A 26274-nucleotide genomic window follows, 5' to 3' on the forward strand; every position below is an offset into this window, starting at 1 on the left:
TTACATTTAAGTCATTTAGCAGACAATAAGACACACTCTGTTTCTTAATAGACTTTATTGTAGCTGCACATTGCATGATTGTGAGTTAAAGTGCCTACTGTACCTTCCCAAAGACAATTCCCCCACTACGGCTTCATACACATTAAGATTGGTCACATGGTTTAGGTCACTGTGCAGTTTACTTAGCTGGTCCCCTTAGCTGGTCCCTATTTCTATAATCACATCATTCTTAAATTACTGCAATACACATCCATTTAAAGTGGAAGAAATAAAGAAGGATATTACTGTGCAAAGACACTAACTGAAACTCTTAGATTTTCCAATGAGTTCCCAAAACACTGAAGGTACAGGAAATATGTAACTTAAGTAAGTATATTACATTTTTGTAATTATATTTCTGACAGGAACAATCCTCTTTTTCTCCTTCTTTGAAGAGTACATTCCCCTCTCGATTGCCTTGTGCTTCTTGCTAGATGAAGGACTGACAAGTTAACACCAGAGTTGACACTATAGCCAGTAAGGTTGTTTCTCAAATGACACCATCAGTACCATATATATGGCTCTTGGCATATGAATAGATGTATAATCTCCTTATAATCTTATAATAATTAAGTAGCATACAGTCAATCTGATCACTGCAAAACATTCAGTCAGAGAGACACAATCACAGATACACACTATACAGATTGCATTGAGGATCAGGGTAATTAAGCAACATATTTAGAATATCTTACATGTGATTTAGTGTATTTCTGCAATCTCAAGGGCTGTGGATTGCTGTACGTTCCCGATTCACTTTCTTTGGCTCACACATTCACTATAATATATTAATATATCATGGACTAATAACATTATTAATCAAAACATACAGATTACATAGAGGCTATAGAATATACATAAAATATACATTTACAAATGGAGGAAAATACTTGACTTTTGAAACACTGGTAATGTCATAAATAACTCATATTTTAACTTTATATATATTTATAGTTATCATATTAGTATTTAAACATCTTCAAAAATGGCATACTGTTTGCTTGTTCCGCACAGGCCAGGAGCCAGTGTTTTACACTCTGCAAGTATAATTTGCCTTTAGACATAGATTCAGGATCAGCTTACCCTCCCCAATACCTAAAATTAATAATATTAACCATTAGGGAGAAAAACATAATACTGACCCTTGATCAGTAACTAGGGGCATTTTCAGCCAATAGTCAACACTAAGGTCATAGTTCAAAGGTCAATACAACATTATGTTACAGCATGGGGTACATACACTGTTACAAACACACACCTCCACGAAACACACACTGGAGGTCAAGGTTTAACGCTAGGAGAAAGGGTTGGTGCATCTGTCTCTAGAATTATATATATGCTGAGCGCAAGTGATGCATCGTGTATATCGTAATATTCATATATCATAGTATATTGTATACTATATGTGCTCTCAGGCATTTCTTTGTTTTCACACACACACACGCATACACACACACACCGATGTAGAGGGTTTCCCTGTGTTACCTTACCTTACATAATTTAATCTACTGAATCTACTGTGCAACACAGACAAATGACTGCTTTACGGACTTGAACACACACACAACACAGTACTCTACTGCAAACACACACATAAAAACATTAGTCAAACTTTAGTATTGGAATGTGTACCCAACATGCCATAAAAGCTGTGGTTTACACATCCTACCTACAGAGAGAATTGTTTAGGACAAATCAAGAACAGCTCCAAAATTCTCTCAGAGCCCGATTAGTGTGGTCACATGGTCACAGGTATAACATTGAAAACTGCCGTTCCGGCCTTCGGCTACTGTGTTGGCGCTATCTACAGGTCACGCCCCAGCCTCTCGATCTCGTCAATAAGGAAGTCGATGTCTGACTGGAGGGCTGCAGGGTTGGAGATGACCATGCGGAAGAAGTTGACCTTCTGGCCCTGAGGCTGGTAGCCCACCATGGTCGTACCAGACTCCATCATCATTGCTTTGATATTGGGTGCCACCTGTAGGATGGGAGGGGAATAGAACATCTTTAGAATACTGGAATAACGTTTCTGGAACATTTGAAAAGATAGAAGACCGTATAACAATTACCTTGTGAAGTTTCTCTCGATACTCTTTGCTGTTGTGTTCCATGCCTCTCAGGCTGGGTGGAATGTACCAGAAACACACATTGGTGTGCTGGGGCTACAGAGAGAAGACACACATTTAGAATATTTGGATTTGTTTTATTATTATTCTTTTTTCAGCACCCCTACTTCCCGCGGCTATGGAAGGAAGGGGGGGGGGGGGGTGACTGAGGGAGGAAAGGAAAAAGTAGGACAGTTGCTTACCACTCCCTCGAACACCATCTCGTATCCCTCCCTGTTTCTGATCTTGTCGTAGAGGTACTGAGACAGGTCCAGACACTTGTCTATGTGCTGCTCAAATCCTACGGTGCCCTGCGGAAAAAAAATATAATATTACAATGATTAATAGGAGCTGAAAATACAGAGGTGCTGGCTGGGGACAGCAGGGCATTCCTATAAGTGTTGAAACCCCATTGGGGTCTATATGTAATTAGAAGCCTGGATATGACAAAATACTAGATTCATGTAACATTGACTCACCTTGGCCTTCCACATGAGCCAGAACTTAAAGATGTCAACGTGGCGCCCACACTGGATGGCTTTGTCACCTGTGTCATAGCTGACATCATACTGTTTATCAGGCTGGAACAGGTACCCTGCGCACATCGAGTTACAGCCCGCCAGAATACCCTACAGAGAGAAAGAACAGGGTAATATAGAGAGCGAGTGTCACGTCCTGACCATAGAAAGATGTTATTTTCTATGGTAGAGTAGGTCAAGGCGTGACAGGGTTTTCCCCCCTATGTTTTCTATTTCTATGTTCAGGTTCTAGTTTTGTATTTCTATGTTGGGGTTTTGTTTGAGATGATCTCCAATTAGAGGCAGCTGGTCCTCGTTGTCTCTAATTGGAGATCATACTTAAGTAGGGGTTTTTTTTCCACCTGGGTTTTGTGGGAGATTGTTTCTGAGTTAGTGTATGTTTCTACTCTGCGTCACGGTTTGTTGTTTTGTTATTCAGTTTGTTTATATGTATTGCATAGTTTCACAGTGTAAATAAAATGTGGAACGACACACACGCTGCACTTTGGTCCGCTCCTTCCTACGACAGCCGTGACAGCGAGAGTGTCTGTGTGTATGCGCACGTGCGTGCGTGTGTTTGTCCTCACCTTCTCTCTGACCAGGATGGCGGAGCACTGTAGAGGCACTCCCATCATCTTGTGAGGATTCCATGTGACAGAGTTAGCCCTAAAAGAGGAACAGCAGCCGTTACTGTGTTTGTTGTGTGAATTAAGGAGTGTGTGTATGTGTGTTTGTGTGTGTGTTTGTCAGTACCTCTCAACACCGCTGAACTTATGGCGATGCTTCCTGGACATCAGGAGACCACCTCCCCATGCACCCTGGAGAAAGGACACACGCACCATTAGAACAATAGGAAAAAACTATACACACACACACACACACACACACACACACTGTACTCACGTCTACGTGCAACCACATGTTGTATTTCTCGCAGATGTCAGCGATCTCATTGATGGGGTCAAATGCTCCGTAAACAGTGGAACCAGCTGTAGCGTTCACAAACAGTGGATGATAACCCTGGAGGAACACAATATCACAGGAGTCGCAAAGTGACATAACCCTTCATGTAAGAAACAGAGAGAGTGAGAGGGACGGACGGACGGACAGAGAGAGACAAAAAGAGGTAGAGAGACAGAGGAAACGACAGAGGGACAGACAGAGAGAGAGAGACAGACGGAGAGAGAGAGATACAGAGACAGAGGGAAGGAGAGAGAGAATCACCTTCTGCTTGACATCGAGGATCTTAGCTTCTAGATCAGCAGGAATAACTCTCCCCCTGAGAAAGAACAGGAACAGAGAATCAGCTGATCTATCTTAATGTATATCTACGGTGGGTCAGGTGCGACCTTTGTGTGTAGCTGTAGTGTACCTCTCATCTGTGCTCAGCAGAACCACGTTCTCTGAACCAAAGCCCAGAGCTGCCCCTGCCTTCTTGATAGAGTAGTGGCTCTGTGGGATTACAGGAAAATACAGGAACTTAAACAATTTAAAACCAACATTATTGAGGATTTCTTCAGAGTGTGTTTTTGCTTGTGAGTGTGCGTGTGTGTGTGCGCGTGTGACGTACATGTTCTGATGTGAAAAGCACCAGGCGGGGAGCGGCAGACATGCCCTTGGTCTTGACCTCAGGGAAGTACTTGTAGCGAGCGATCATCACACTGTACATGTTAGAGATGGCACCCCCTGTGGACAGAGAGAGAATGACTGGTCAGTACAGGACCCTGGACAGCAGCTAGTCCAATACAGGCAGACATGACCACCTGATTTTCGCACTATCCAATGATACATTTCCACATAACATGACAATAAAGCTATCCAGTCCTGTTGTACATGATCACTTCTATATTGAAAAGATATCAAACAGTATTGGACATGTAGTAACACACATAACGTACTCACATACTGTATGCCTGCCTGCGCACACACACACACACACACACACACACACACACACACACACACACACACACACACACACACACACACACACACACACACACACACACACACACACACACATACACACACACACACACTCCATATTCTACATACCTGGTGAGAATATGCCGTCCCCCTCTCCTGAGGGCCAGCCAATAATCTCTCTCATCTTCTTCAGCGTCAGCTGCTCCATCAGGACAAACACTGGAGCGATCTCATAGGTGAACCTGCCGGTCAATATATTAATACATGAATCAATCAATTCATACAACTATCAATTCACTCAAAACAATATTTATTGCAACATTTCACTTAAAATATTTCGGTCACATAGACCTTTGACCCTTTTCCTACATTCCAGCTAAGACTTTACTTCAGGTGAACAAAAGTTCAACATATTCAAGGATGTTATTTTTGCACGGCTAAACTGAGCTGAGAACCCAGAGCTACTGCTAGAACTGCAAGACAACCCAATGGACTCAACGTTCCATTAAATGAGCCTCACACACACACACACACACACACACACACACACACACACACACACACACACACACACACACACACACACACACACACACACACACACACACACACACACACACACACACACACACACACACACATACACATAAGCAAATTTTGCTGACAGAGTTGAACTAATTAAAAACCGCCTGATATGAGACAGGGAGCAGACATTCATATTCAAATCCCTTTAAAGTATCAGTCAGCGTTTAATTAAAGCACACAAAGCTCTGATGGATATCTGTCAATTCTGTCAATCACAACAGAGGCTTTTGATGCGACTGGCTGAAGGGTGTGTGTGTGTGTGTGTGTGTGTGTGTGTGTGTGTGTGTGTGTGTGTGTGTGTGTGTGTGTGTGTGTGTGTGTGTGTGTGTGTGTGTGTGTGTGTGTGTGTGTGTGTGTGTGTGTGTGTGTGTGTGTGTGTGTGTGTGTGTGTGGGAGGGAGGGAGGGAGGGAGGGAGGGAGGACGTGTGTTGAGGAGAGATAAGAAGGCTTTAGCCCCAAATCTATTTCCTGCTTCAGAGTGGAGGAACCAATGGAATGGAGAGAAAAGGGAAGACAAGACGCAGATGTAGAGACAGAGGGAGAGAGGAGACAGATGACAACAGAGAGGCTTTGTTTCAATCTCTATTGAATATTGAGATCAGGGTTTGGCTCATTTCAGAATTGAATTGAGAATGCCTCATAAATTCCAATTCAAGTCTTGAATTTGAATTACATTTGAATTGAAGTAGTAAACAGGATACAGAATCACAATTCAAATTTGAATCAATGGAAAAATAATTGAATTCAGTGAAACTCAATGAAATTAAAATGCCTCTTCTATTCCGCATTAGGTGTAGTCTATATAAATATACATCTTGTACATAAAACATAAAACAGGTCGTTATATACATGCATATAAAATATTGTTGTAAAAATGTAAATTAATCTTGAAATTAATGGTCAAGGAAAACAAAACTTGTATGTGAATCAGTGGAGGCTGGTGAGGAGAGGACGGCTCATAATAATGGCTGGAATGGAGCGAATGGAATGGCAACAATACTTGGAAACCATGTATTTGATGTATTTGATACCATTCCACCAATTCCGCTCCAGCGATAATCACAAGTCTGCCCTCCCCAATTAAGGTGCCACCAACCTGCTGTGATGCAAATATTCTAATTACTTATTTTTAATTAATCACTTACATTTTTCAATATGGGGAAAATACAACATTTCCCAGAAGGCATTAGTTTAACCCTCAAGTTAACCGCGAGGCCTTCAAAAAGAAGCAAAACAAATGAAATGGTCGGTGGAAAAATAATGGTCTATTCTAAGCACTAAGGTAAAAAGGTACATGAGCATTGTTTCCAGAGGAAAATTATATTTTCTTTGTTATCTGGAAGTGTGACCTTTCAGATTCAATGAAACTCTCATGTTCTATGACTGAGTGGAATTTATTTGAAATGCACTGAATTAAATTCTACTTCCTGTTAATCAAATTAAAATTCTACATCCTGTGGGGAGTGGCCAATTCTAATTTCAATGAGTTGAATGGGAGTCAATTCAAACATTCTAAATTGGGCCCCACCCTGGCTGAGATGTTGTGATTTGATCATTTCAGAAAGAGAGGGCAAAATCTCTGGTTGACTGAAATGATCTATGACATTTGTAAGCAACTCTGGGTTGGGATGTGTGAATTTTGTGGCCCTAAGGCTATGTACCTCTGATGCCTGACCTCCCCACATCCTTCCCCTTCCTTCCCCGCCTCTCTCGCCCCTCCAGCTATGGCGCATTTCCAATTATAATTTACCCCAGAGTTTTACGCAAAAGGCTCAGACTTTTCTGTTTCACTCTGCCATAGCTCTGGCGGACTAAATTGGAGCCAAGGCAAGGCTCTGGGTATATTTCAGCTAGCATTTACATAACAATGGCTAACTGTAAACTTTGACACCTTCTCACAAAAGCAAAAGTCTTGAATGATGCAAAGGCTGTTGATTCTGCTCGTCACAAGTCTTTAGTGTCACACTCCTGATGGAAACACGATAACATTAGCAGCACACTAGTTTTGGGGGTAAATCTCATTGGGAAAGCAGCACTACTGTCTAACAAGGCCAGTTACACAACACACACACAACCCCCCTTCTACCCTTCACAGCCCTCCCCTCTTCATCTGGGGACAGGGGAGCCGCACTGACAGTCACACAAATATACACAGAGGAGGGGAGGAAGAGAGAGGGGAAGGGGAATAAGACATGACCGAGAGTGTAATGAAAGACATTTGTGGCAAAGAGGATAGTAGGGGGAAGAGAGCATTTTTTTAACCTTTATTTAACTAGGCAAGCCAGTTAGAACAAATTCTTATTTAAAATGATGGCCTAGGAACAGTAGGTTAACTGCCTTGTTCAAGGGCAGAACGACAGATTTTTACCCTGTCAGCTCAGGGATTTAATCGAGCAACCTTTCAGTTACTGGCCCAATGCTCGAACCACTAGGCTACCTGCCGCCCCAAGAAGAAGGAGGAAGGAGGGAGTGAAAAGTAAAGGGAGAGGAAATGAGAATGAGAGCGAGAGAATAGAGAGGGAGAGAGAGAGAGAGAGAGAACGAGAGAGATAAATCTCGGCAGCAGCCTTATAATTAATGTGCATTTATTCTGGCTGTAGCAGCCATCCTAGGGAGAGTTTGATTAGAACATTAGGTGCCAGTCAATACGCCAGCACAGATTATGACTGATGAGCCCTAATTACACACCACAAAGAGAGACAGACAGACACACAGACAGACAGACAGACAGACAGACAGACAGACAGACAGACAGACAGACAGACAGACAGACAGACAGACAGACAGACAGACAGGCACACACACACACACACACACACACACACACACACACACACACACACACACACACACACACACACACGGTCGGATTAAGAAATCATGATTGGCAACTCTGACTGACAAACTGAGATCAATCTGGTCTTCAGTTCAAACAATGAATAGCCCAGGCCAATGAAGCGACACACAGATTGTACAATATTAGCAGGCAATATATATATATATATACACAGTACCAGTCAAAAGTTTGGACAAAGCGTATCATTCAAGGGTTTTTCTTTATTTTCACTATTTTCTGCATTGTATAATAATAGTGAAGACAATAAAACTATGAAATAACACATATGGAATCATATAGTAACCAAAAAAGTGTTAAACCTTGAATTCTAAATAAATCACAACAGTGTCACCAGCAAGCACCCCACACCATCACACCTCCTCCTCCATGCTTCACGGTGGGAACCACATATGCGGAGATCATCCATTCACCTACTCTGCGTCTCACAAAGACACGATGGTTGGAACCAAAAATCTCCAATTTGGACTCATTAGACCAAAGGACAGATTTCCACCGGTCTAATGTCCATTGCTCGTGTTTCTTGGCCAAGCAAGTCTCTTCTTCTTATTGGTGTCCTTTAGTAGTGGTTTCTTTTCAGCAATTCGACCATGAAGGCCTGATTCACGCAGTCTCCTCTGAACAGTTGATGTCGAGATGTGTCAGTTACTTGAACTCTATGAAGCATTTATTTGGGCTGCAATCTGAGGGGCAGTTAATTTAAATTAAATTTTCCTCTGCAGCAGAGGTAACTCTGGGTCTTCCTTTCCTGTGGCAGTCCTCATGAGAGCCAGTTTCATTACAGCGCTTGATGGTTTTTGTGACTGCACTTGAAGAAACTTTCAAAGTTCTTGAAATTTGACTGACCTTCATGTCTTAAAGTAATGATGGACTGTCGTTTCTCTTTGCTTATTTGAGCTGTTCTTCTGTATACCACCCCTACCTTGTCACAACACAATTGATTGGCTCAAATGAAGGAAAGACGTTCCCCAAATTAACTTTTAACAAGGCACAACTGTTAATTTAAATGAATTCCAGGTGACTACCTCATGAAGCTGGTTGAGAGAATGCCAAGAGTGTACAAAGCTGTCATCAAGGTAAATGGTGGCTACTTTGAAGAATCTCAAATATCAAATATATTTTGATTTGTTTAACTTTTTTGTTTTTGGTTACTAAAATATTCAATATGTGTTATTTCATAGTTGTGATATCTTCACTATTATTCTACAATGTAGAATATAGTAAAAATAAAGTAAAACCCTCAAATGAGTAGGTGTGTCCAAACTTTTGACTGGTACTGTGTGTACTGTGTGTGTGTGTGTGTGTGTGTGTGTGTGTGTGTGTGTGTGTGTGTGTGTGTGTGTGTGTGTGTGTGTGTGTGTGTGTGTGTGTGTGTGTGTGTGTGTGTGTGTATACATATATATATATATATTAAAGGGCTCAATGACTCAGAAAACACAGACTAAATGTTGTAACCATGTTACAAAATGTCACTGTTAGAACATCCTATTTGCCTTACTTACCAGCAGAGCATAATCTTATATAAGGAAGACAGAATATTTTGACAAATCTGCCGATTTTGGCTGAGAACAAAGGATAATAATTTTTCCTCGTCTCGGGCAATAATATCTATAATGGCGATCATTATCACAATCACAGCCAATCATTGGTCTTTTCAGGATGAAAATTACCCTTCAGTCACCTGCCTGTCCTATGGGACAGCCCCTAAATGCCCTCATATTATCCTCAACTCAGATCCCCTAAGTGACTCTGAGCACCATTGTGTCAGTTGTGTGCATGTGTGTGTGAGTGTGTGTGTTTGTGTGTGCAAGTGCAAAGGAAAATCAGTCTTTATCTACAGGGACAATAGAGCCAGAATGAGTCCTCCACAGGGAGCCGGGGCAGTCAGTCGCTGAGTGTGACAGGGTTTTCAGTGCCGCCGGGCGGCCATTGTGTGTGGGGCCCAGCTGGGATATCTGCTAAGACCAGCTCACAATGAGCCTGCAGTCAATGGGGCGTTAACACTATCTCCTGAATCTGGGCCAGGCTGAACTGGTGTGTGTGTGTGTGTGTGTGTGTGTGTGTGTGTGTGTGTGTGTGTGTGTGTGTGTGTGTGTGTGTGTGTGTGTGTGTGTGTGTGTGTGTGTGTGTGTGTGTGTGTGTGTGTGTGTAGTGTGTAGTGTGTAGTGTGCAGTGTGTATCACTATTTAGTGTCCCTGCTCTCTGAGTCTCTCTCTCTCGGCATGGTTCCAAGTTTCCAACCGAGAGATGAGATGGAGTTTTCCAAGCAGGGTGATTGCCTAAGCTAATGTTTAAGAAAGAAGTGAAGCGTCTCTTCTTTTCAATCTTGTTCTGTTACTATCAAACTCTGATCTTGAATTCTTCTTGTTTTATTACCATTAATGAACATGTCTGGTCTCTCAAAATCCTGTGTTCTAATTAAGCAATAATGCCCGAGGTGGTGTGATATATGGCCAATATACCACAGCTAAGGACTGTTCTCAGTCACGACTGCCCCTGAACAAGGCAGTTAACCCACTGTTCCTAGCCTGTCATTGAAAATAAGAATTTGTTCTTAACTGACTTGCCTAGTAAAATAAAGGTAAAATAAAGGTAAAATAAAAAATAAAAAAAAATATATATATATATATTTTTATTTTTTTTATTTATTTTACCTTTATTTTATATATATATATATATACTATATATATATATTTATATATATATATATATATATATACTATGGCTGTCAGCCAATCAGCATTCAGGGCTCAAACCACCCAGTTTATAATTAAGCAATAAGAGGTGGAGGAGGAGGAGGAGGTGTGGTATATGGCCAATATACCACGGCTAAGGGCCGTTCTTATGCATGATGCAAGGCACAGTGCCTGGACACAGCCCTTAGCCGTGGTATATCTGCCATTTATCACAAACCCCCGAGCTGCCTTATTGCTATTATAAACTGGTTACCAACTTAATTAGAGCAGTAAAAATAAACGTTTCGTCATACCTGTGGTATACAGTCTGATATACCACGGCTGTCAGCCAATCAGCATTCAGGGCTCGAACTACCCAGTTTATAGTCATGTATTGTCTGTGATCTCTCTTGTATGTGCATGTCTCTCTTGCAGCTCTGGCATTGCCCTGCATGCTCTCTCTTGTAATGCTGTAGTCATTTGTCTTTGTTATATATTTGGTCTTGCACGGTCCTGTATTACTATTAAGTTATTAACCCGTTTCTCCTCTCTACATATGTGTTGTCGTTGCATTCTCTCTTGTAGCCCAGTCCTGTATTGTGTGTCCTGTATCCTGTGTTGTTTAGCTCTGCAGGGCTTCATGCCCTCTGTCAGAGTGGGCCACCAACTAAAACTGAGTTCTGATCGATGTTCAATAACCAGCCTGTGGGGCGTGTGTGTGTTATCTGAGATGTACAGTATTCAGGCCTACTGTTCGATACACGGTTGGTACAGTGCCACCATCAGTCAGGTCAAAACCAAAATTGTATACAACGGTCTTATAGGAACTTCATTTTAAACACCTTTGATCTAACCAATCAGAGGCCTTGGCCTTCGTTTTACCCCTGAGGTTAAAGATTTCCGATTCCGATTCTGTAACTGAGCAGGTCTGAGGGGAACCACACTTCCTGAGAAATAATGATTTTATTATATTTTTTTCTGCATGGCGGAAATCCTTTAAATGTCAATCACAACCCACGGGGGCTTTCCTGCAAACGTTGGCTAGCCATGCACACACACACACACACACACACACACACACACACACACACACACACACACACACACACACACACACACACACACACACACACACACACACACACACACACACACACACACACACACACACACACACACACACACACACACACACACACACACACACACACACACACACACACACACAAAACAGCAGTGTATGTCTCACATGTTTGTGTTGGCTGTAGAGGTGAGCCACTCCCCAGCCAGCCCAATGATGTCCAGCCCAGTAGAGAGTTGGTTGAAGAACCGCGGATGACCTGGGAAGCAAAGAGAGGGAGATGAGAGATTATATCTCAATGGGACTTCCTGGATTAAATAAAGGTTCATAAAGAAACAAAAGAACGTAGTGGAATATTTGCCTGGAAGGTTTCTATAACCTTATAAAAAGGTTTACCCTGGGGGCTGAAACAGTGTGTGTGTTCTTTTCTGCTATTAAAACAAACCACTTTAAGTTAAAACAAAAAAACAAAACAAAAAACACATTCACTCTTCTCTGTATTCCTATTGTGACCCGAGCCACAGTGAAACATTTGCCTTGGAGGTGCAGAGAAACTATACTGGGGACACAAAGCACGTATCCACTGATAACAAGGTTACATAACAACCACTTTGTCTGAGTTCACATAAAGATGCTCACAAAGCTTGAAGTTTAAGTTTGAAAGATATTAAACAAACAACAATCATCATCACTAGGCTACCACTGTTGTATTTACAGTTGAAGTCGGTTGGAGTCATTAAAACTAGTTTTTCAACCTACCACAATTCTTTGTTAAAAAACTATAGTTTTGGCAAGTTGGTTAGAATATCTACTTTGTGCATGACACAAGTAATTTTTCCAACAATTGTTTACGGACAGATTATTTCACTTATTATTCACTGTATCACAATTCCAGTTGGTCAGAAGTTTACATACACTAAGTTGACTGTGCCTTTAAACAGCTTGGAACATTCCAGAAAATTATGTCATGGCTTTAGAAGCTTCTGATAGGATAATTGACATAATTTGAGTCAATTGGAGGTATACCTGTGAATGTATTTCAATGGCCTAACTTCAAACTCAGTGCCTCTTTGCTTGACATCATTGGGAAATGAAAAGAAATCAGCCAAGACCTCAGAAAAAAAATATAGACCTCTACAAGTCTGGTTTATCCTTGGGAGCAATTTCCAAACACCTGAAGGTACCACGTTCATCTGTACAAACATTAGTATGCAAATATAAACACCATGGGACCACACAGCCGTCATAATGCTCAGGAAGGAGATGCGTTCTGTCTTCTAGAGATGAACGTACTTTGGTGCGGAAAGTGCAAATCAATCCCAGAACAACAGCAAAGGACCATGTGAAGATGCTGGAGGAAACAGGTACAAAAGTATCTATATCCACAGTAAAACGAGTCCTATATCAACATAACCTGAAAGGCCGCTCAGCAATGAAGAAGCCACTGCTCCAAAACCGCCATAAAAAAGCCAGACTGCGGTTTGCAACTGCACATGGGGACAAAGATTGTACTTTTTGGAGAAATGTCCTCTGGTCTGATGAAATGAAAATAGAACTGTTTGGTCATAATGACCATCATTATCTTTGGAGGGAAAAGGGGGAGGCTTGCAAGCCAAAGAACACCATCCCAACCGTGAAGCATGGGGGTGGCAGCATCATGTTGTGGGTGTGCTTTGCTGCAGGAGGGACTGGTGCACTTCACAAAATAGATGGCATCATGAGAGAAGAAAATTATGTGGATATATTGAAGCAACATCTCAAGACATCAGTCAGGAAGTTAAAGCTTGGTCGCAAATGGGTCTTCCAAATGGACAATGACCCCAACCATACTTTCAAAGTTGTGGAAAAATGGCTTAAGAACAACAAAGTCAAGGTATTGGAGTGGCCATCACAAAGCCCTGACCTCAGTCCTATAGAAAATTTGTGGGCAGAACTGAAAAAGAATGTGCGAGCAAGGAGGCCTACAGACCTGACTCAGTTATACCAGCTCTGTCAGGAGGAATGGGCCAAAATTCACCCAACTTATTGTGGGAAGCTTGTGGAAGGCTGCCCGAAATGTTTGACCCAAGTTAAACAACTTAAAGGCAATGCTACCAAATACTAATTGAGTGTATGTAAACTTCTGACCCACTGGGAATGTGATGGAAGAAATAAATTAAATAAATCATTCTCTCTACTATTATTCTGACATTTCACATTCTTAAAATAAAGTGGTGATCCTAACTGACCTAAGACAGGGAATTTTTACTAGGACTAAATGTCAGGAGTTGTGAAAAACTGAGTTTAAATGTATTTGGCTAAGGTATAAGTAAACTTCCGACTTCAACTGTATGTCATGTAGCCCCCTAGACGGACTGACTGAATGACTGGCTGAAGAGCGCAATATCGGAGATATGAAAGGCGAAGCGGATTTGCTCCCACTCTGTTGGCTGAGTGCAGCACCGTGGACAGAGAGTCATTGGAATGAAGGCATGGGAATCAACTGCGGTAGGCTAATTAACACAGACAATTTTTTCTTAGCTATCATCACTTTGTGTGTGTAAATGATAAATTAATTAAGCTAAAGGTCTTTAAGAAGGAAAACCCAAGGGACAGCTTGACTTTTGTTGTTCCTAATGGCTTGTAAAAGCACATGCAGGCTTGCATCCCTGCCGGCGGTACTTGGTTTAATAAGAAGAGAGAAGGAGAAGAGGTTGTCAACAGAATTACCAGGGGAATTGTAACCCGTCATTGTGATTGGTTGTAGCCTATCGAGGGAAATGCGTAAATGGTTTTGTGTAGTATTCCATTTTGCTCATCTGGTGTGAACACGAGCAGATGACTGTGACAACGATAAAACATATTGTAGCCCAATGCACTAATTAATGTGAAAAACATGACATGCAATATGTACAATATAACAGTGCATTAAACACTTCCAGATAGCCTATACAATATAAAAATATTATAGGCTATAGTCCTAGTATATAGGTTGGTTGAGTTTCATATAACCTAAGCTTATAGCAATCTTGTTTGTTTTGGATTGGAATGTAGCCTAAAGAGCAGAATGAACCGTGTTTGTTTCTAATCTCATTTCCAATTAACAAAGGAGAAAAACAACAGCCTATCTTAATTCGCTTTATAAGTTAAGGCCTTTTCCAATGAAAAGCTTTTAGTCTGCCTGGCCTGGTGAGAGATAACTGCTTTTATAAGAAATACAAAGAATAAAAAAGTTATACACACAAAAACTGTCCTAAAAGCATGAAAAGCAAACATCTGGTTTAAAATTTGTAACATATTTCATGTAATTATGTTGTGGCCAGTTTAGTGGTCTATGTTGTACAGTACGTACCTGTTCGCACGCCGTACTTGAGCGTGTCCCTGCAGTCCACAAGGATCTGCTCAAGGGACTCTGGCTGGTCAGAGAGCTCGAGGTTGAAGCCCTCCATGCCCTCGAGCAGCTGATGCGGATGGTGGAAGTCCAGAACCTTGGTGGAACGGTCAAACGTCTTCCTGACGTAGTTGGTGAGGATGTCCACAAGTTCCAATAAGAACTGCATAGTCGCCTCTTCTCCATTTTTGGCGGGAAGTAAGTCTAGAAGAATTAGAGGAAAAGCATTTACAAAACAAAAACAAATGTATGTAGAGGCTGGATTCCCTCATAGATAAGGGGGCCTGTAACGGCTATAACAAACCAGCAACATTGTAGGCCTAGACCAGCGTTCACTACATGTCTAGAAAATTAAAGATAAAAAAGAGTAGGCCTATATTGAAAGTCTGGCAAGAATAAACTTCTCTTACCTCTCGCAAACATGTTGGAGAAATCGGTCTCAGTGCGGCGGAAGCGCGCATCCCGGTCGCTGTTGACACAGGAGAACAGGTTCTTCTGGCGTTCTGAGAGCGAGCCTGCGAGCCGGCCTTCCTCCCCTAGACTGTTATTCTTCTGCAGGAACCCTAGGGTGTTGCATGGAGGCGCATGAGTGGGGGAACACGCTTGGTTACCACTGCCCAACATCGCTAGATAAATAACTTGATAATAACTTTTATTGAAAGACCTGAGTTTTATCTATCCTTGTTATCAGCTACAAATGCAACACAGGGCTTTGTGGTGTCCTCTCTCAGACAACGCTTATATACCAGGGTGGTAATCCCCATATAGCAGGAGGGTTATGGATCAATGTATGGATGAGGGTTGCCTGTGTGTCTGTGTGTCTGTGTATGTGAGTGTGTGTGTATGCTTGCATGGGTGCCCTGCCCAACCCTGCACAGTGACATCAACCCATAACCCAGCCATGCTGGGTTGGACAGTAGTTACACCTAATAGAAACAGGTTATTTTGGACAGTAGATACACCTAATGGAAACAGGTTTTGTTGGACAATTGGTACACCTAATGGAAGCAGGTTGTTTTGGATAGTTGGTACACCTAATGGAAACAGGTTTTTATGGACAGTATTTACACCTAATGGAAACAGGTTATATTTGACAATTGTCAAACCTAATGGAAACAAGTTATTTTGGACAGTAGCAATACCTAATGGAAGCAGGTTGTTTTGGACAGTAGTTACACCTAATGGAAGCAGGCTATTTTGGACAGTAGGTACACCTAATGCAACAGGTTATTTTGGACAGTAGTCACACCTGTCACATGGGTCGTATTGAGTGGACCAAAACACAGCGATTAGGTGCTCATCTTCTTATTTTTATTAAAGAAAACACTTAATCAAAATAAACAAATGACAAAAACAGTCCAGTAAGGTGCACAGACTATACTAGAAACAACCACCCACAAAAACCAGTGAAAACAAACACAACTAAATATGGCCTCCAATTAGAGACACCAACAACCAGCTGCCTCTAATTGGAGGTCATTGACAAAACTCACATAGAAATAGAAAAGCTAGATTTAAACATAGAAATAAGAAAACTAGAACCTAAACCCACAATACCCAAACACACAAAACAGCCACGCCCTGACCAACTATAATGACAAATAACCCCTTTTACTGGTCAGGACGTGACAACACCTAATGGAAGCAGGTTGTTTTGGACAGTAGTTACACCTAATGGAAGCAGGCTATTTTTGAGAATTGTCAAACCTAATGGAAACAAGTTATTTTGGACAGTAGCAATACCTAATGGAAGCAGGTTGTTTTGGACAGTAGGTACACCTAATGGAAACAGGTTATTTTGAACAGTAGATACACTTGATGGAAACATGTTATTTTGGATAGTAGGTACACCTAATGGAAACTGGTTCTTATGGACAGTATTTACTCCTAATGGAAACAGGTTATTTTTGACTATTGTCAAACCTAATTGAAACAGGTTATTTTTGACTATTGTCAAACCTAATTGAAACAGGTTATGTTTTACTATTGTCAAACCTCATGGAAACAGGTTATTTTGGACTATTGTCAAACCTAATGGAAACAGGTTATTTTGGACTATTGTCAAACCTAATGGAAAAATGTTATTTTTGACGGTAGTTACACTTAATGGGAACATGTTACTTTGGCTAGCAGTTACACCTAATGGAAACAGTTTTTTTGGACAATTGTTACACCTAATGGAAACAGGTTATTTTGGACAATTGTTACGCCTAATGGGAGCAGGTTATTTTGGACAGTAGTCACACCTAATGGAAGCAGGTTGTTTTGGACAGTAGTTACACCTAATGGAAGCAGGCTTTTGGACAGTAGGTACACCTAATGGCAACATGTTATTTTGGACAATTGTTACACCTAATGGAAGCAGGTTATTTTGGACAGTAGTTACACCTAATGGAAACACGTTATTTTGGACAGTAGTTACACCTAATGGAAGCTGATTATTTTGGCCAGTAGACACACCTAATGGAAGCAGGCTATTTTGGACTGTAGTTGCACCTAATGGAAACAGGTTATTTTGGACAGTAGTTGCACCTAATGGAAACAGGTTATTTAGGACAGTAGAAACACCTAATGAAAACATGTTATTTTGGACAGTAGTTACACCTGATGGAAACAGGTTATTTTGGACAGTGTAGTTACACGTAATTGAAACAGGTGATTTTGGACAGTAGTTACACCTAATGGAACCATGTTATTTTGGACAGTAGGTACACCTAATGGCAACATGTTATTTTGGACAGTATTTACACCTAATGGAAACAGGTTCTTATGGACAGAAATTTACACCTAATGGAAACAGGGTATTTTGGACAATTGTCAAACCTAATGGAAACAGGTTATTTTGGACAGTAGTCACAGCTAATGGAAGCAGGTTGTTTTGGACTGTAGTTACACCTAATGGAAGCAGGTTGTTTTGGACAGTAGTTACACCTAATGGAAACAGGTTATTTTGGACAGTATTTACACCTAATGGAAGCTGATTATTTTGGCCAGTAGATACACCTAATGGAAGCAGGCTATTTTGGACAGTAGTTGCACCTAATGGAAACATGTTTTTTGGACAATTGTTACACCTAATGGAAACAAGTTATTTAGGACAGTAGATACACCTAATGAAAACATGTTATTTTGGACAGTAGGTACACCTAATGGTACCAGGTTATTTTGGACAGTATTTACAACTAACAGAAACAGGTTATTTTGCACAATTGTCAAACCTGATGGAAACAGGTTATTTTGGACAGTGGAGTTACACATAATTGAAACAGGTGCTTTTGGACAGTAGTTACACCTAATGGAACTATGTTATTTTGGACAGTAGGTACACCTAATGGCAACATGTTATTTTGGACAGTAGGTACACCTAATGGAAACAGGTTCTTATGGACACTATTTACACCTAATGGAAACAGGTTATGTTGGACTATTGTCAAACCTAATGGAAACAGGTTATTTTGGACTATTGTCAAACCTAATGGAAAAAGGTTATTTTTGACGGTAGTTACACTTAATGGAAACATGTTACTTTGGCTAGCAGTTACACCTAATGGAAACAGTTTTTTTGGACAATTGTTACACCTAATGGAAACAGGTTATTTTGGACAATTATCAAACCTAATGGAAACAGGTTATTTTGGACAGTAGTCACACCTCATGGAAACATGTTACTTTGGACGGTAGGTACACCTAATGGTACCTGGTTATTTTGGACAATTGTCAAACCTAATGGAAACAGGTTATTTTGGACAGTAGTCACACCTCATGGAAGCAGGTCCTTTTGGACAGTAAGTACACCTATTGGAAATCTGTTATTTCAGACTATAGTTACACCTAATGGAAACACGTTCTTTTGGACGGTAGTTACACCTAATGGAAACAGGGTATTTGTATATGAAATTATGAATACATATCTACTGAATTTAATTGGTTTATTGAAACACTATTGAGAAAAAAATATTATTAATTATTATGTCAGATTGCCAAAATGTGTTCAGGTGATCAGGTGTCAGTTGAATTTGAACAAGTACCTCCCAAATGAATCAATTTTGTCAGCTCTAGCTCTTTTTTAGTTGCATTTGTCAGAACTACTAAATGAAATAAAAAACACCAATACATTACAAAGTTTCATTTCCAATTAACAATGGTACAGTGAAGAGGTCAGTAGGGAGCTTTGTGCTCCCATCTGCTTCTTACTCAGCCATGAAGTTCTTTGCCAGTTCCTGAGCCTGCAGCCTGTCAATTGAACTAACCTACAGACCAGTTTAACTACAATGACTTCATCAGTTACGGTTACATAAACTTTTAACTTTTAACATGTGGTTGTTTCTCTACCTTAGTTGAACGCACTGACTGAAGTCGCTCTCGATTAAAAGCGTCTGCCAAATTACCAAAATGTAAATTTACAAATGTACAGTTGGAAAGCATGCTGACGATTAATCTAAAGAGCTCTGCCCCCTAAAAAGACAAACTCTTAGACCAAACAAAATTTGCTCAGTTAATTTCTACATGAATGAATCTGGTGCAGATCAAGTTCCACCGAGTTAATAAATCAGTCAATTCTACAAGAAACAATTACATTCCGCCATAAAACATTAATTGTTCGTGTAATGTTAACAAAATATGATAGAGCAAATCTTAAAGGCAGCCAAAAAAATGTGTGTAGAGGAGACATTGTGGAAGGGAAAGGGGATACCTCGTTATTTGAACAACTGAATTGATTCTACCAAAATGTGTCTCCGCATTTAAATCAACCCATTCGAATCAGACTGGGGTTAATGATGGATGCGAGACATGTATTAACGGGCTCTGGATAGGCTAGTCTATTTTTTACTAAAGTCCGTGTGTATTAATAGCCCATTGATTTTAGAGAAAAAAACTATAGCAGACCACCATCAGAAAAGGTCATTATGGAAGGATTTAAACATTTCTTTTCACGTCATACAGTTTCAATTAAATTATTCTATCAAAATCGGATGTTAAAATGTTTTGCAATATCGAACAGACAAGGCTCTCTCAATCTCGAACAGACAAGGCTCTCTCAAACAGAACCCATTTTCTGTTTCAGAGCTTCAGAGATCCTTTCATTTAAATGTACTCCCCTAATCTTGGATGGCAGATTGGCACTGATTATTTTACAAGACCAGCAGCCTCGACAACTGGTTCTCGTTAATCTTCCCTCTCATCCACAGGACGCGTCTCTTCACTGAAAGGAGCTGACGACTATAATGGCCTGTAAATCCAACATCTAACAACTCGGCACAATTTTATGATGACTGTTGTCACAGAGGGATTTTTCTGTTTTCTCCTCCCCACAAAAAAAAATATTTCAACCCCGAGCACAAAACAATTCCTTATCAGCCCAAAGGGGATATTATAGAAACGAGGGTAAATTATTGGGGCTGGTGCATAATGAACAGAAATGTGAAAATTACACTTAAGGCCTAAGCAATGTCCTCTTTAAAATGAATCAGTCAGTTTATTGAATAAACATGTTTCCTCGTACATTGCGGTAAATTATTTCGTTATTAAGGTTATTTGCAGGGTTATAAGGGAGGTTAAATTGTGTTAATTTTATCCGGCAGGGGGCGTCCTCATTACGGGGCAGGTTACCTAATTATGTGGGCCCTCCGTACGAATTATAGTTCTGCATCGTAACTCTCGAGCTAAAACCCATTTATTCTTAGGCTAATGACATCCTCTTCTTTGTTTTTGGATTGAACCAATGGTAGGACAATGCATACTTTTGCAATTAAATGTTAACTTGACATTATCAAAACCATGCCACCAAAACATATTGGACTGAAATCAATGAAAGTAGGAAGGATTTCTTAAAGCAAATATATTTTTCTCAATGTGTGATGACGTCAAAGTAATTCTAGACGTAATAGAAAAACGATTAAATATACAGGGTCCCGGAAAAAAAGATCCTCTAAGATTCCTGTAGGAAAAATACTGGATTCAATCGTTTCACCTTGTTTTAGTTGGATTGGCTAACATAACAGAGGCTTTATGGAACCTCCCAGACTTACCAAACCCACGCCCTCCCACGTCAACTCATCGACGTCATCACATCTCATTTTATAAGGTATATAAGAAAAATACGTTTTGCATGAAGGGATCCAAATCCATACCACCTCCAAACGGAAAGGCGAGGAAATTAATGTTTTAAAAAATAATAAGGCGTTCATAATAAAATAAAATACAAAACTGGAATTAAAACATGTATTATTTAGTCTATAGCTTTAGTTTATGCACACACCATGTTAGCAGCTAATTCTGCATTAAAAACCTATTGGACAGCTCTATCTCGACAAATATTCAATGTTTAGGCATTTTCGACATTTCTGAGGCGGATTGTTACTTGCTGTAGTGTAGGCCTGTATCCTATCCATTGCCAACTGCAGAGATAAGGATAGGAAGGGACATGGGGTGCCTCGCGGGGTCGGGGCGGGAACCCCGGCGCGCCGTGCTTGGCCTAAAGCTAATTGCCAACTGACCTTTAGGAGATGAGAATGTGGAGTGACAGTCAGCGACGGCCTTGCCCTAACATTAGCATATTATAGCATCATTATGCTGGGTATGGAGATGGACCTATGAGGCTTCATATGCCTACAAAGTCAAATGACAACGTTTCTCGTAGGCTATTGCAGTGAATCAAATTAGATTGCCGTTGTTGATGGTTCATGGGTCTAAAACTTACCACATATCTTCATCCCCAGTTTCCGCGTGCATCCTTGCATCCACGCGTCATAGTCTAAAACAGAATGTTTGGGGAGAACGTTTGACAATTCGATTCTGGTATAATGAATATGTGTGATTTGGGTGACAGTGGGTTCGTCTTTATAAAGCGCATGGTGGCAGTGTATGGCACAACGGAGTGAAGAAGCATGAAGCAGACTCACATGCAGAAGAAGCAGCAGCCTCTACAGCTCACGCCACCCCTTCTGAAACCCCATTGGGAGGAAACAAAGCAGCGCTGACCTTAGATCAGTGCGATTATTAGCCTATTCCATGAACATTCGAATTGTTCCGAATCCACACAGTCCAAACAAAACGGGCCATTAGAGGCCCACACTGGCACGCACCCGGCAAAGGGGACGTTTTAAAATAAACACCCGTGAAATTAGCTCGCGAAGGAGAGCAGAAATTAATTGGGTGTAACACAGTATTTTGACTGGCGTGAGATGGTGATGTCTGGCTGGCCGTTTGGACACACGCACACGCACACGCACACGCACACACCAGGCAGTATAGGGAGAACTACTGCAGCATAGGGAAAACGACCTTTAAGCTACCGTATTTTGGTATTGCATGAACATACAGATGGAAAATGGCATCAAAGCCACACAAAAAACACAAGCACACAGAGTCAAGCAATGGGACGGTAACAAGGCACATCTATATGCATATGAGCCTTATGGTGGTGTTGTTTGTCTAGGATTTAAGACCCGGATAGAACGTCTCGAGGTGTCACTCAGAGCGCAAGGTAAGCGCTGCCCGAGACACACTCGCACACAGGAACCACAGGCCGCCTCAGGTATGTATGCAAGACAGAGCGTGGCAGCGAGACAATGGCAACAATCAACAGTAGCAGCAGAGAAACAGGCAGAGTATAAACAACATCACAGGCTTTTTGAAACGGTTATGCATTCTGTAAAACCTGTCAAACACATAGCCTATCAAATGAAGTCAATTTTCCATATTACGCCAATGGCTTTACTGGCAGAAATTTTAGGCTGATTAACAAGGCCTAGGCTTCCATTTTCTAAAACAAATATGACTTGGCCTAGGTCTAAAGAGAAGAGGGTTTAGGGATTGTTCCTAACTAAAATGTAACTGTCAGTGGGTAGACTAAAAGGCTAATTTCAGTAATACCTACTAAATGCCCTCTTCTTTCAGTGTTCGATGGTAAAATTATCGAAGCGGGTCTCTATTACATTGACATCCCTCCTCCGCGTACACTTCGCCAATGTCATAGAAAACTAAAGCATGCCATCATCACGAGCAACGGAGTGCCTGCAATTACCAGCCATTTCCCTGCGTAATTGCGCTGGTAAGAGCTCTCAGTGATGCAGGACTACACTCTCATGCAGCGATGCAGGACCACACATTGGAAAGATTTTGAGGATAAATGATTGAAATTATTTTAAAAAATGTATCACGAATTTGAATGCTAATATTCAGAATATATATTTTGCCAATAAATAATAGCATAGGCCTACATTTAATGTTTAGGTTATTAGGCCTATTTTAAAATCGAGAATATTTTAAACATTATTTGATAGGCCAAATTAAAAAAAGGCATAACCTAAGGAAATTCGATAGGCTTATTCCAAATAATTGTGTTTTCTATTCCAAAAATAATTCCTTCCGGATGCCCTGCGCTGAAGACATAACGACGCTCTATGAGGCAATTACAGGAGGTCCGTTTCTCAGTGCGCGCCGCTGATCCGTTAGACAGCGGCAGGCAGTTGTGATAGCTCTGTTTTTAACCGGAATGATTAACGACGTCGCCCACACGGTAAATAGCCAGAGTGAGACACGTTTTTATCAGGCAGAGAAGGAGTGAGGTAGGGAGAGGGAGAGAGAGAGGAATGAGAAGAAAGATAGACCTACTTGTGGATGAAGGTCGTACATTTGCGGAGTTGGGGTCCTGGTCCCCGCCGGCGGCTGTCGGTTCAGACGTGGCCATCAGTCCTCCTTTATTCCCGTGCGCTCCGGGACTCTTATCAGATTATCAACGAAAACAACCAACCGGTTGCTGAAAACAAACGGCCCAGTGTTAAGATAGATGGCTAATATTAAACAAATAAATAACCGCATTCATGTTTGAAAGTTTGTCTATTTACATAGCCTAAAATAGGCAACATTAGCTGAATTTAATCAATGAAATTGAGCTTTAATTATCCGTGCAGTGACCATAAACGAAGAGGATGATGCATCATTTGCTGTATTATCTGCCTCTTTGACGGGAATCATTTATTCTAGAACATGGCTAGCATTTGCCGATCGAAGGGAGATAAATCAGTGGTGATCGTTTTGAGAAGATTTGTCTCGCGCCACACACGTAGGCCTACCCGGGCGCGTGGGTCCCTCTGTCAAATGCAGAAATGCATTCGGACGATAACATCGCGGGCATTCAATACTGGACCCAAATAAAGTCTGCAAACCTGACAGAAATTTAAGGCTACGCTATTCTAAGCTTAGCCTATAAACACCAACGGGAAAAAAACTGTCCCTAGTGAAGTTTTTATGGGTCGTTAAAGCGAAATCATCCCCATCTCAGAGGCGTCAGTCTTGGGCGCTCGAGCTAAGCGATGAGCACCAGACCGTTCAGTCTACTTAATTAGATCAAAGAGCACGAAAACAAAGGATTTTCGTGCCTTCAATATAAAGCAAATAAATAGGCCTAGGTCTAATCCACAAACAAATCATCCTGAACAGACCTATTCATAATGAGGAATATAAACGAAAAACCCGATCACAATGATGTGCAATGGAATTATTTGACACAATTTGGCAATCAATTATTGGTTTCGTAAGAAAAATATATAATTGATTGGGCAGCCTACTGAAATCCGTTGGAAAATGGATTGACATAGCATATCGATCTTTAATTATGATGATCTTTGAATAACCACGGCGAAGCCAGCATCAGTCAATGTCATTGTTAAGAAGGAATAGTTAGGCTAATGATGGAATCGTGCTACTCGTATAGGCTATAAATAACAATAGCCTACCATTGCTCATAACATGTTAATTGTTTCTTAATTACAAACTTTTGAACGAGAGAGATATGGAAATCGGAACATTCAAGCGACAGGTCTTTTGCAAAAAATTCTAAACCAATCTCATCCTTTTTTTCGACTCCAATAAGAATGAGCATCGCAACAATGTAGCAGTTGTTGAGCGCTGTGCAGCATTCAAAAACAAAATCTCACTGTTATATTATGGAAAAATAAATCAATATTACAATATAGGCTCTTCTGAAACGTGAGAGCGCTCGCGCTATGAGATTGTAGGCTACCTTACCGTCTGCGGGTGCACAGGTTGTCGTGTCCAGAAACTATCACTAAAGAACCGAATTACAGTTCTCTATCCACCCAACGTTCTGAGACGCAAGACAGTCCAAAGCCAACGACACCGGAATACCAATGGAGTACGAAAAATTCCATCCAGCAGCGTGCGAGTGACCTTTTTCCCTCAAGAATGTTTCATTTTTTAAATTATTATTTCTGAGCGCCTGAATCGCCTATTTATCCACTTTTACGCACGCACACGTGAGTCATAGCATTACCTCCCTCTGGCACGAAATTAAGCTTCTTCACGACTACTGACGTGTCCCCTTTTCTGTGAGTGGGATACTTTATTTCAGCAGGTTTGATTGTCATGAGAAATGCATAGCTCCATTACGATCCCCAATCACGAAGTGTCACTCTTATGAAGTTTGATAGCAATCAAGTCCTCAATAGCCTACTTACTGACCTAGGTGATGTTCAACACGACCAAAAATAACAACGGAGGTTTTATTTGCGTCACTGGCACCTGTCAATCAAAGGAAAAATGTGACAAAATGGTGTTGGCCAACACTAGTAGCCTACCAGATATGGACTTTGGATGGACTCCATTTTGCTCAGAAGGCTAGGCATATCGATGAAATGTTATCACAGAGAAATGGACAAGTGCTAGCCTATTCATTTTCTTCTGTGCTGTTGTCCAGATTTCGTTTTGTGGATTGCGACGCTAGACTGATATGATGACTCTAGACACGAGGGGGCGCCTCGACTGCGTTCACAGATCTCTGTGGTCAGGCAGCGTTGATGGAATTTATTTCCAAAATGGTGAAAACCACGTAATCTCTTGCCTATGCTGTGCTGAACAGCATATTGTTTGGAACATGTCCATATAGATATCCTATACCTCCTAGCCTACATAGGCTGAAAAGTAAAACAAGAAAAAGATTAAGGTATACACACCTGAGGAAGTTTAGGGAATTGACCTATCATCCCATTATCCCAAGCAGCAGGGCTCCAATGGGAAGTGTTCTGTCCACAGTCCACTCCACTGCCTAATGCCCCTGCTTTCACTCTCTCTTTCCTCTTTCACCGCACCCCTTCTTTT

General features: G+C 41.0%; 1 protein-coding gene across 4 annotated transcripts; it reads right to left on the reverse strand.

Moving 5' to 3' along the window:
• Positions 1 to 36: 36 nt before the first annotated feature.
• On the reverse strand, positions 37 to 26274 carry LOC106600054 (glutamate decarboxylase 1). 4 transcript variants are annotated; one of them, XM_014191393.3, is made up of 17 exons: positions 26130 to 26274; positions 23770 to 23914; positions 21854 to 21907; positions 15564 to 15716; positions 15115 to 15357; positions 11952 to 12042; positions 4718 to 4830; positions 4233 to 4348; positions 4035 to 4114; positions 3887 to 3941; positions 3566 to 3682; positions 3416 to 3480; positions 3250 to 3328; positions 2624 to 2773; positions 2348 to 2455; positions 2109 to 2201; positions 37 to 2017 (listed from the first exon to the last, which is right to left on the reverse strand). In XM_014191393.3, the coding sequence occupies exons 2-17, from the start codon at positions 23843 to 23845 to the stop codon at positions 1844 to 1846; spliced, it is 1767 nt and encodes a 588-aa protein (XP_014046868.1). In that variant the 5' UTR covers positions 23846 to 23914; positions 26130 to 26274; the 3' UTR covers positions 37 to 1843. The 4 variants fall into 4 exon arrangements, with proteins under 4 accessions (XP_014046868.1, XP_014046866.1, XP_014046865.1 ...); XM_014191391.3 differs by lacking the exon at positions 26130 to 26274 and adding an exon at positions 25451 to 25624; XM_014191390.3 differs by lacking the exon at positions 26130 to 26274 and adding an exon at positions 25186 to 25417.

Source organism: Salmo salar, chromosome 03 (genome assembly GCF_965601325.2).
Source record: "Salmo salar chromosome 03, fSalSal1, whole genome shotgun sequence".
Classification (NCBI taxonomy): Eukaryota; Metazoa; Chordata; class Actinopteri; order Salmoniformes; family Salmonidae; genus Salmo; species Salmo salar.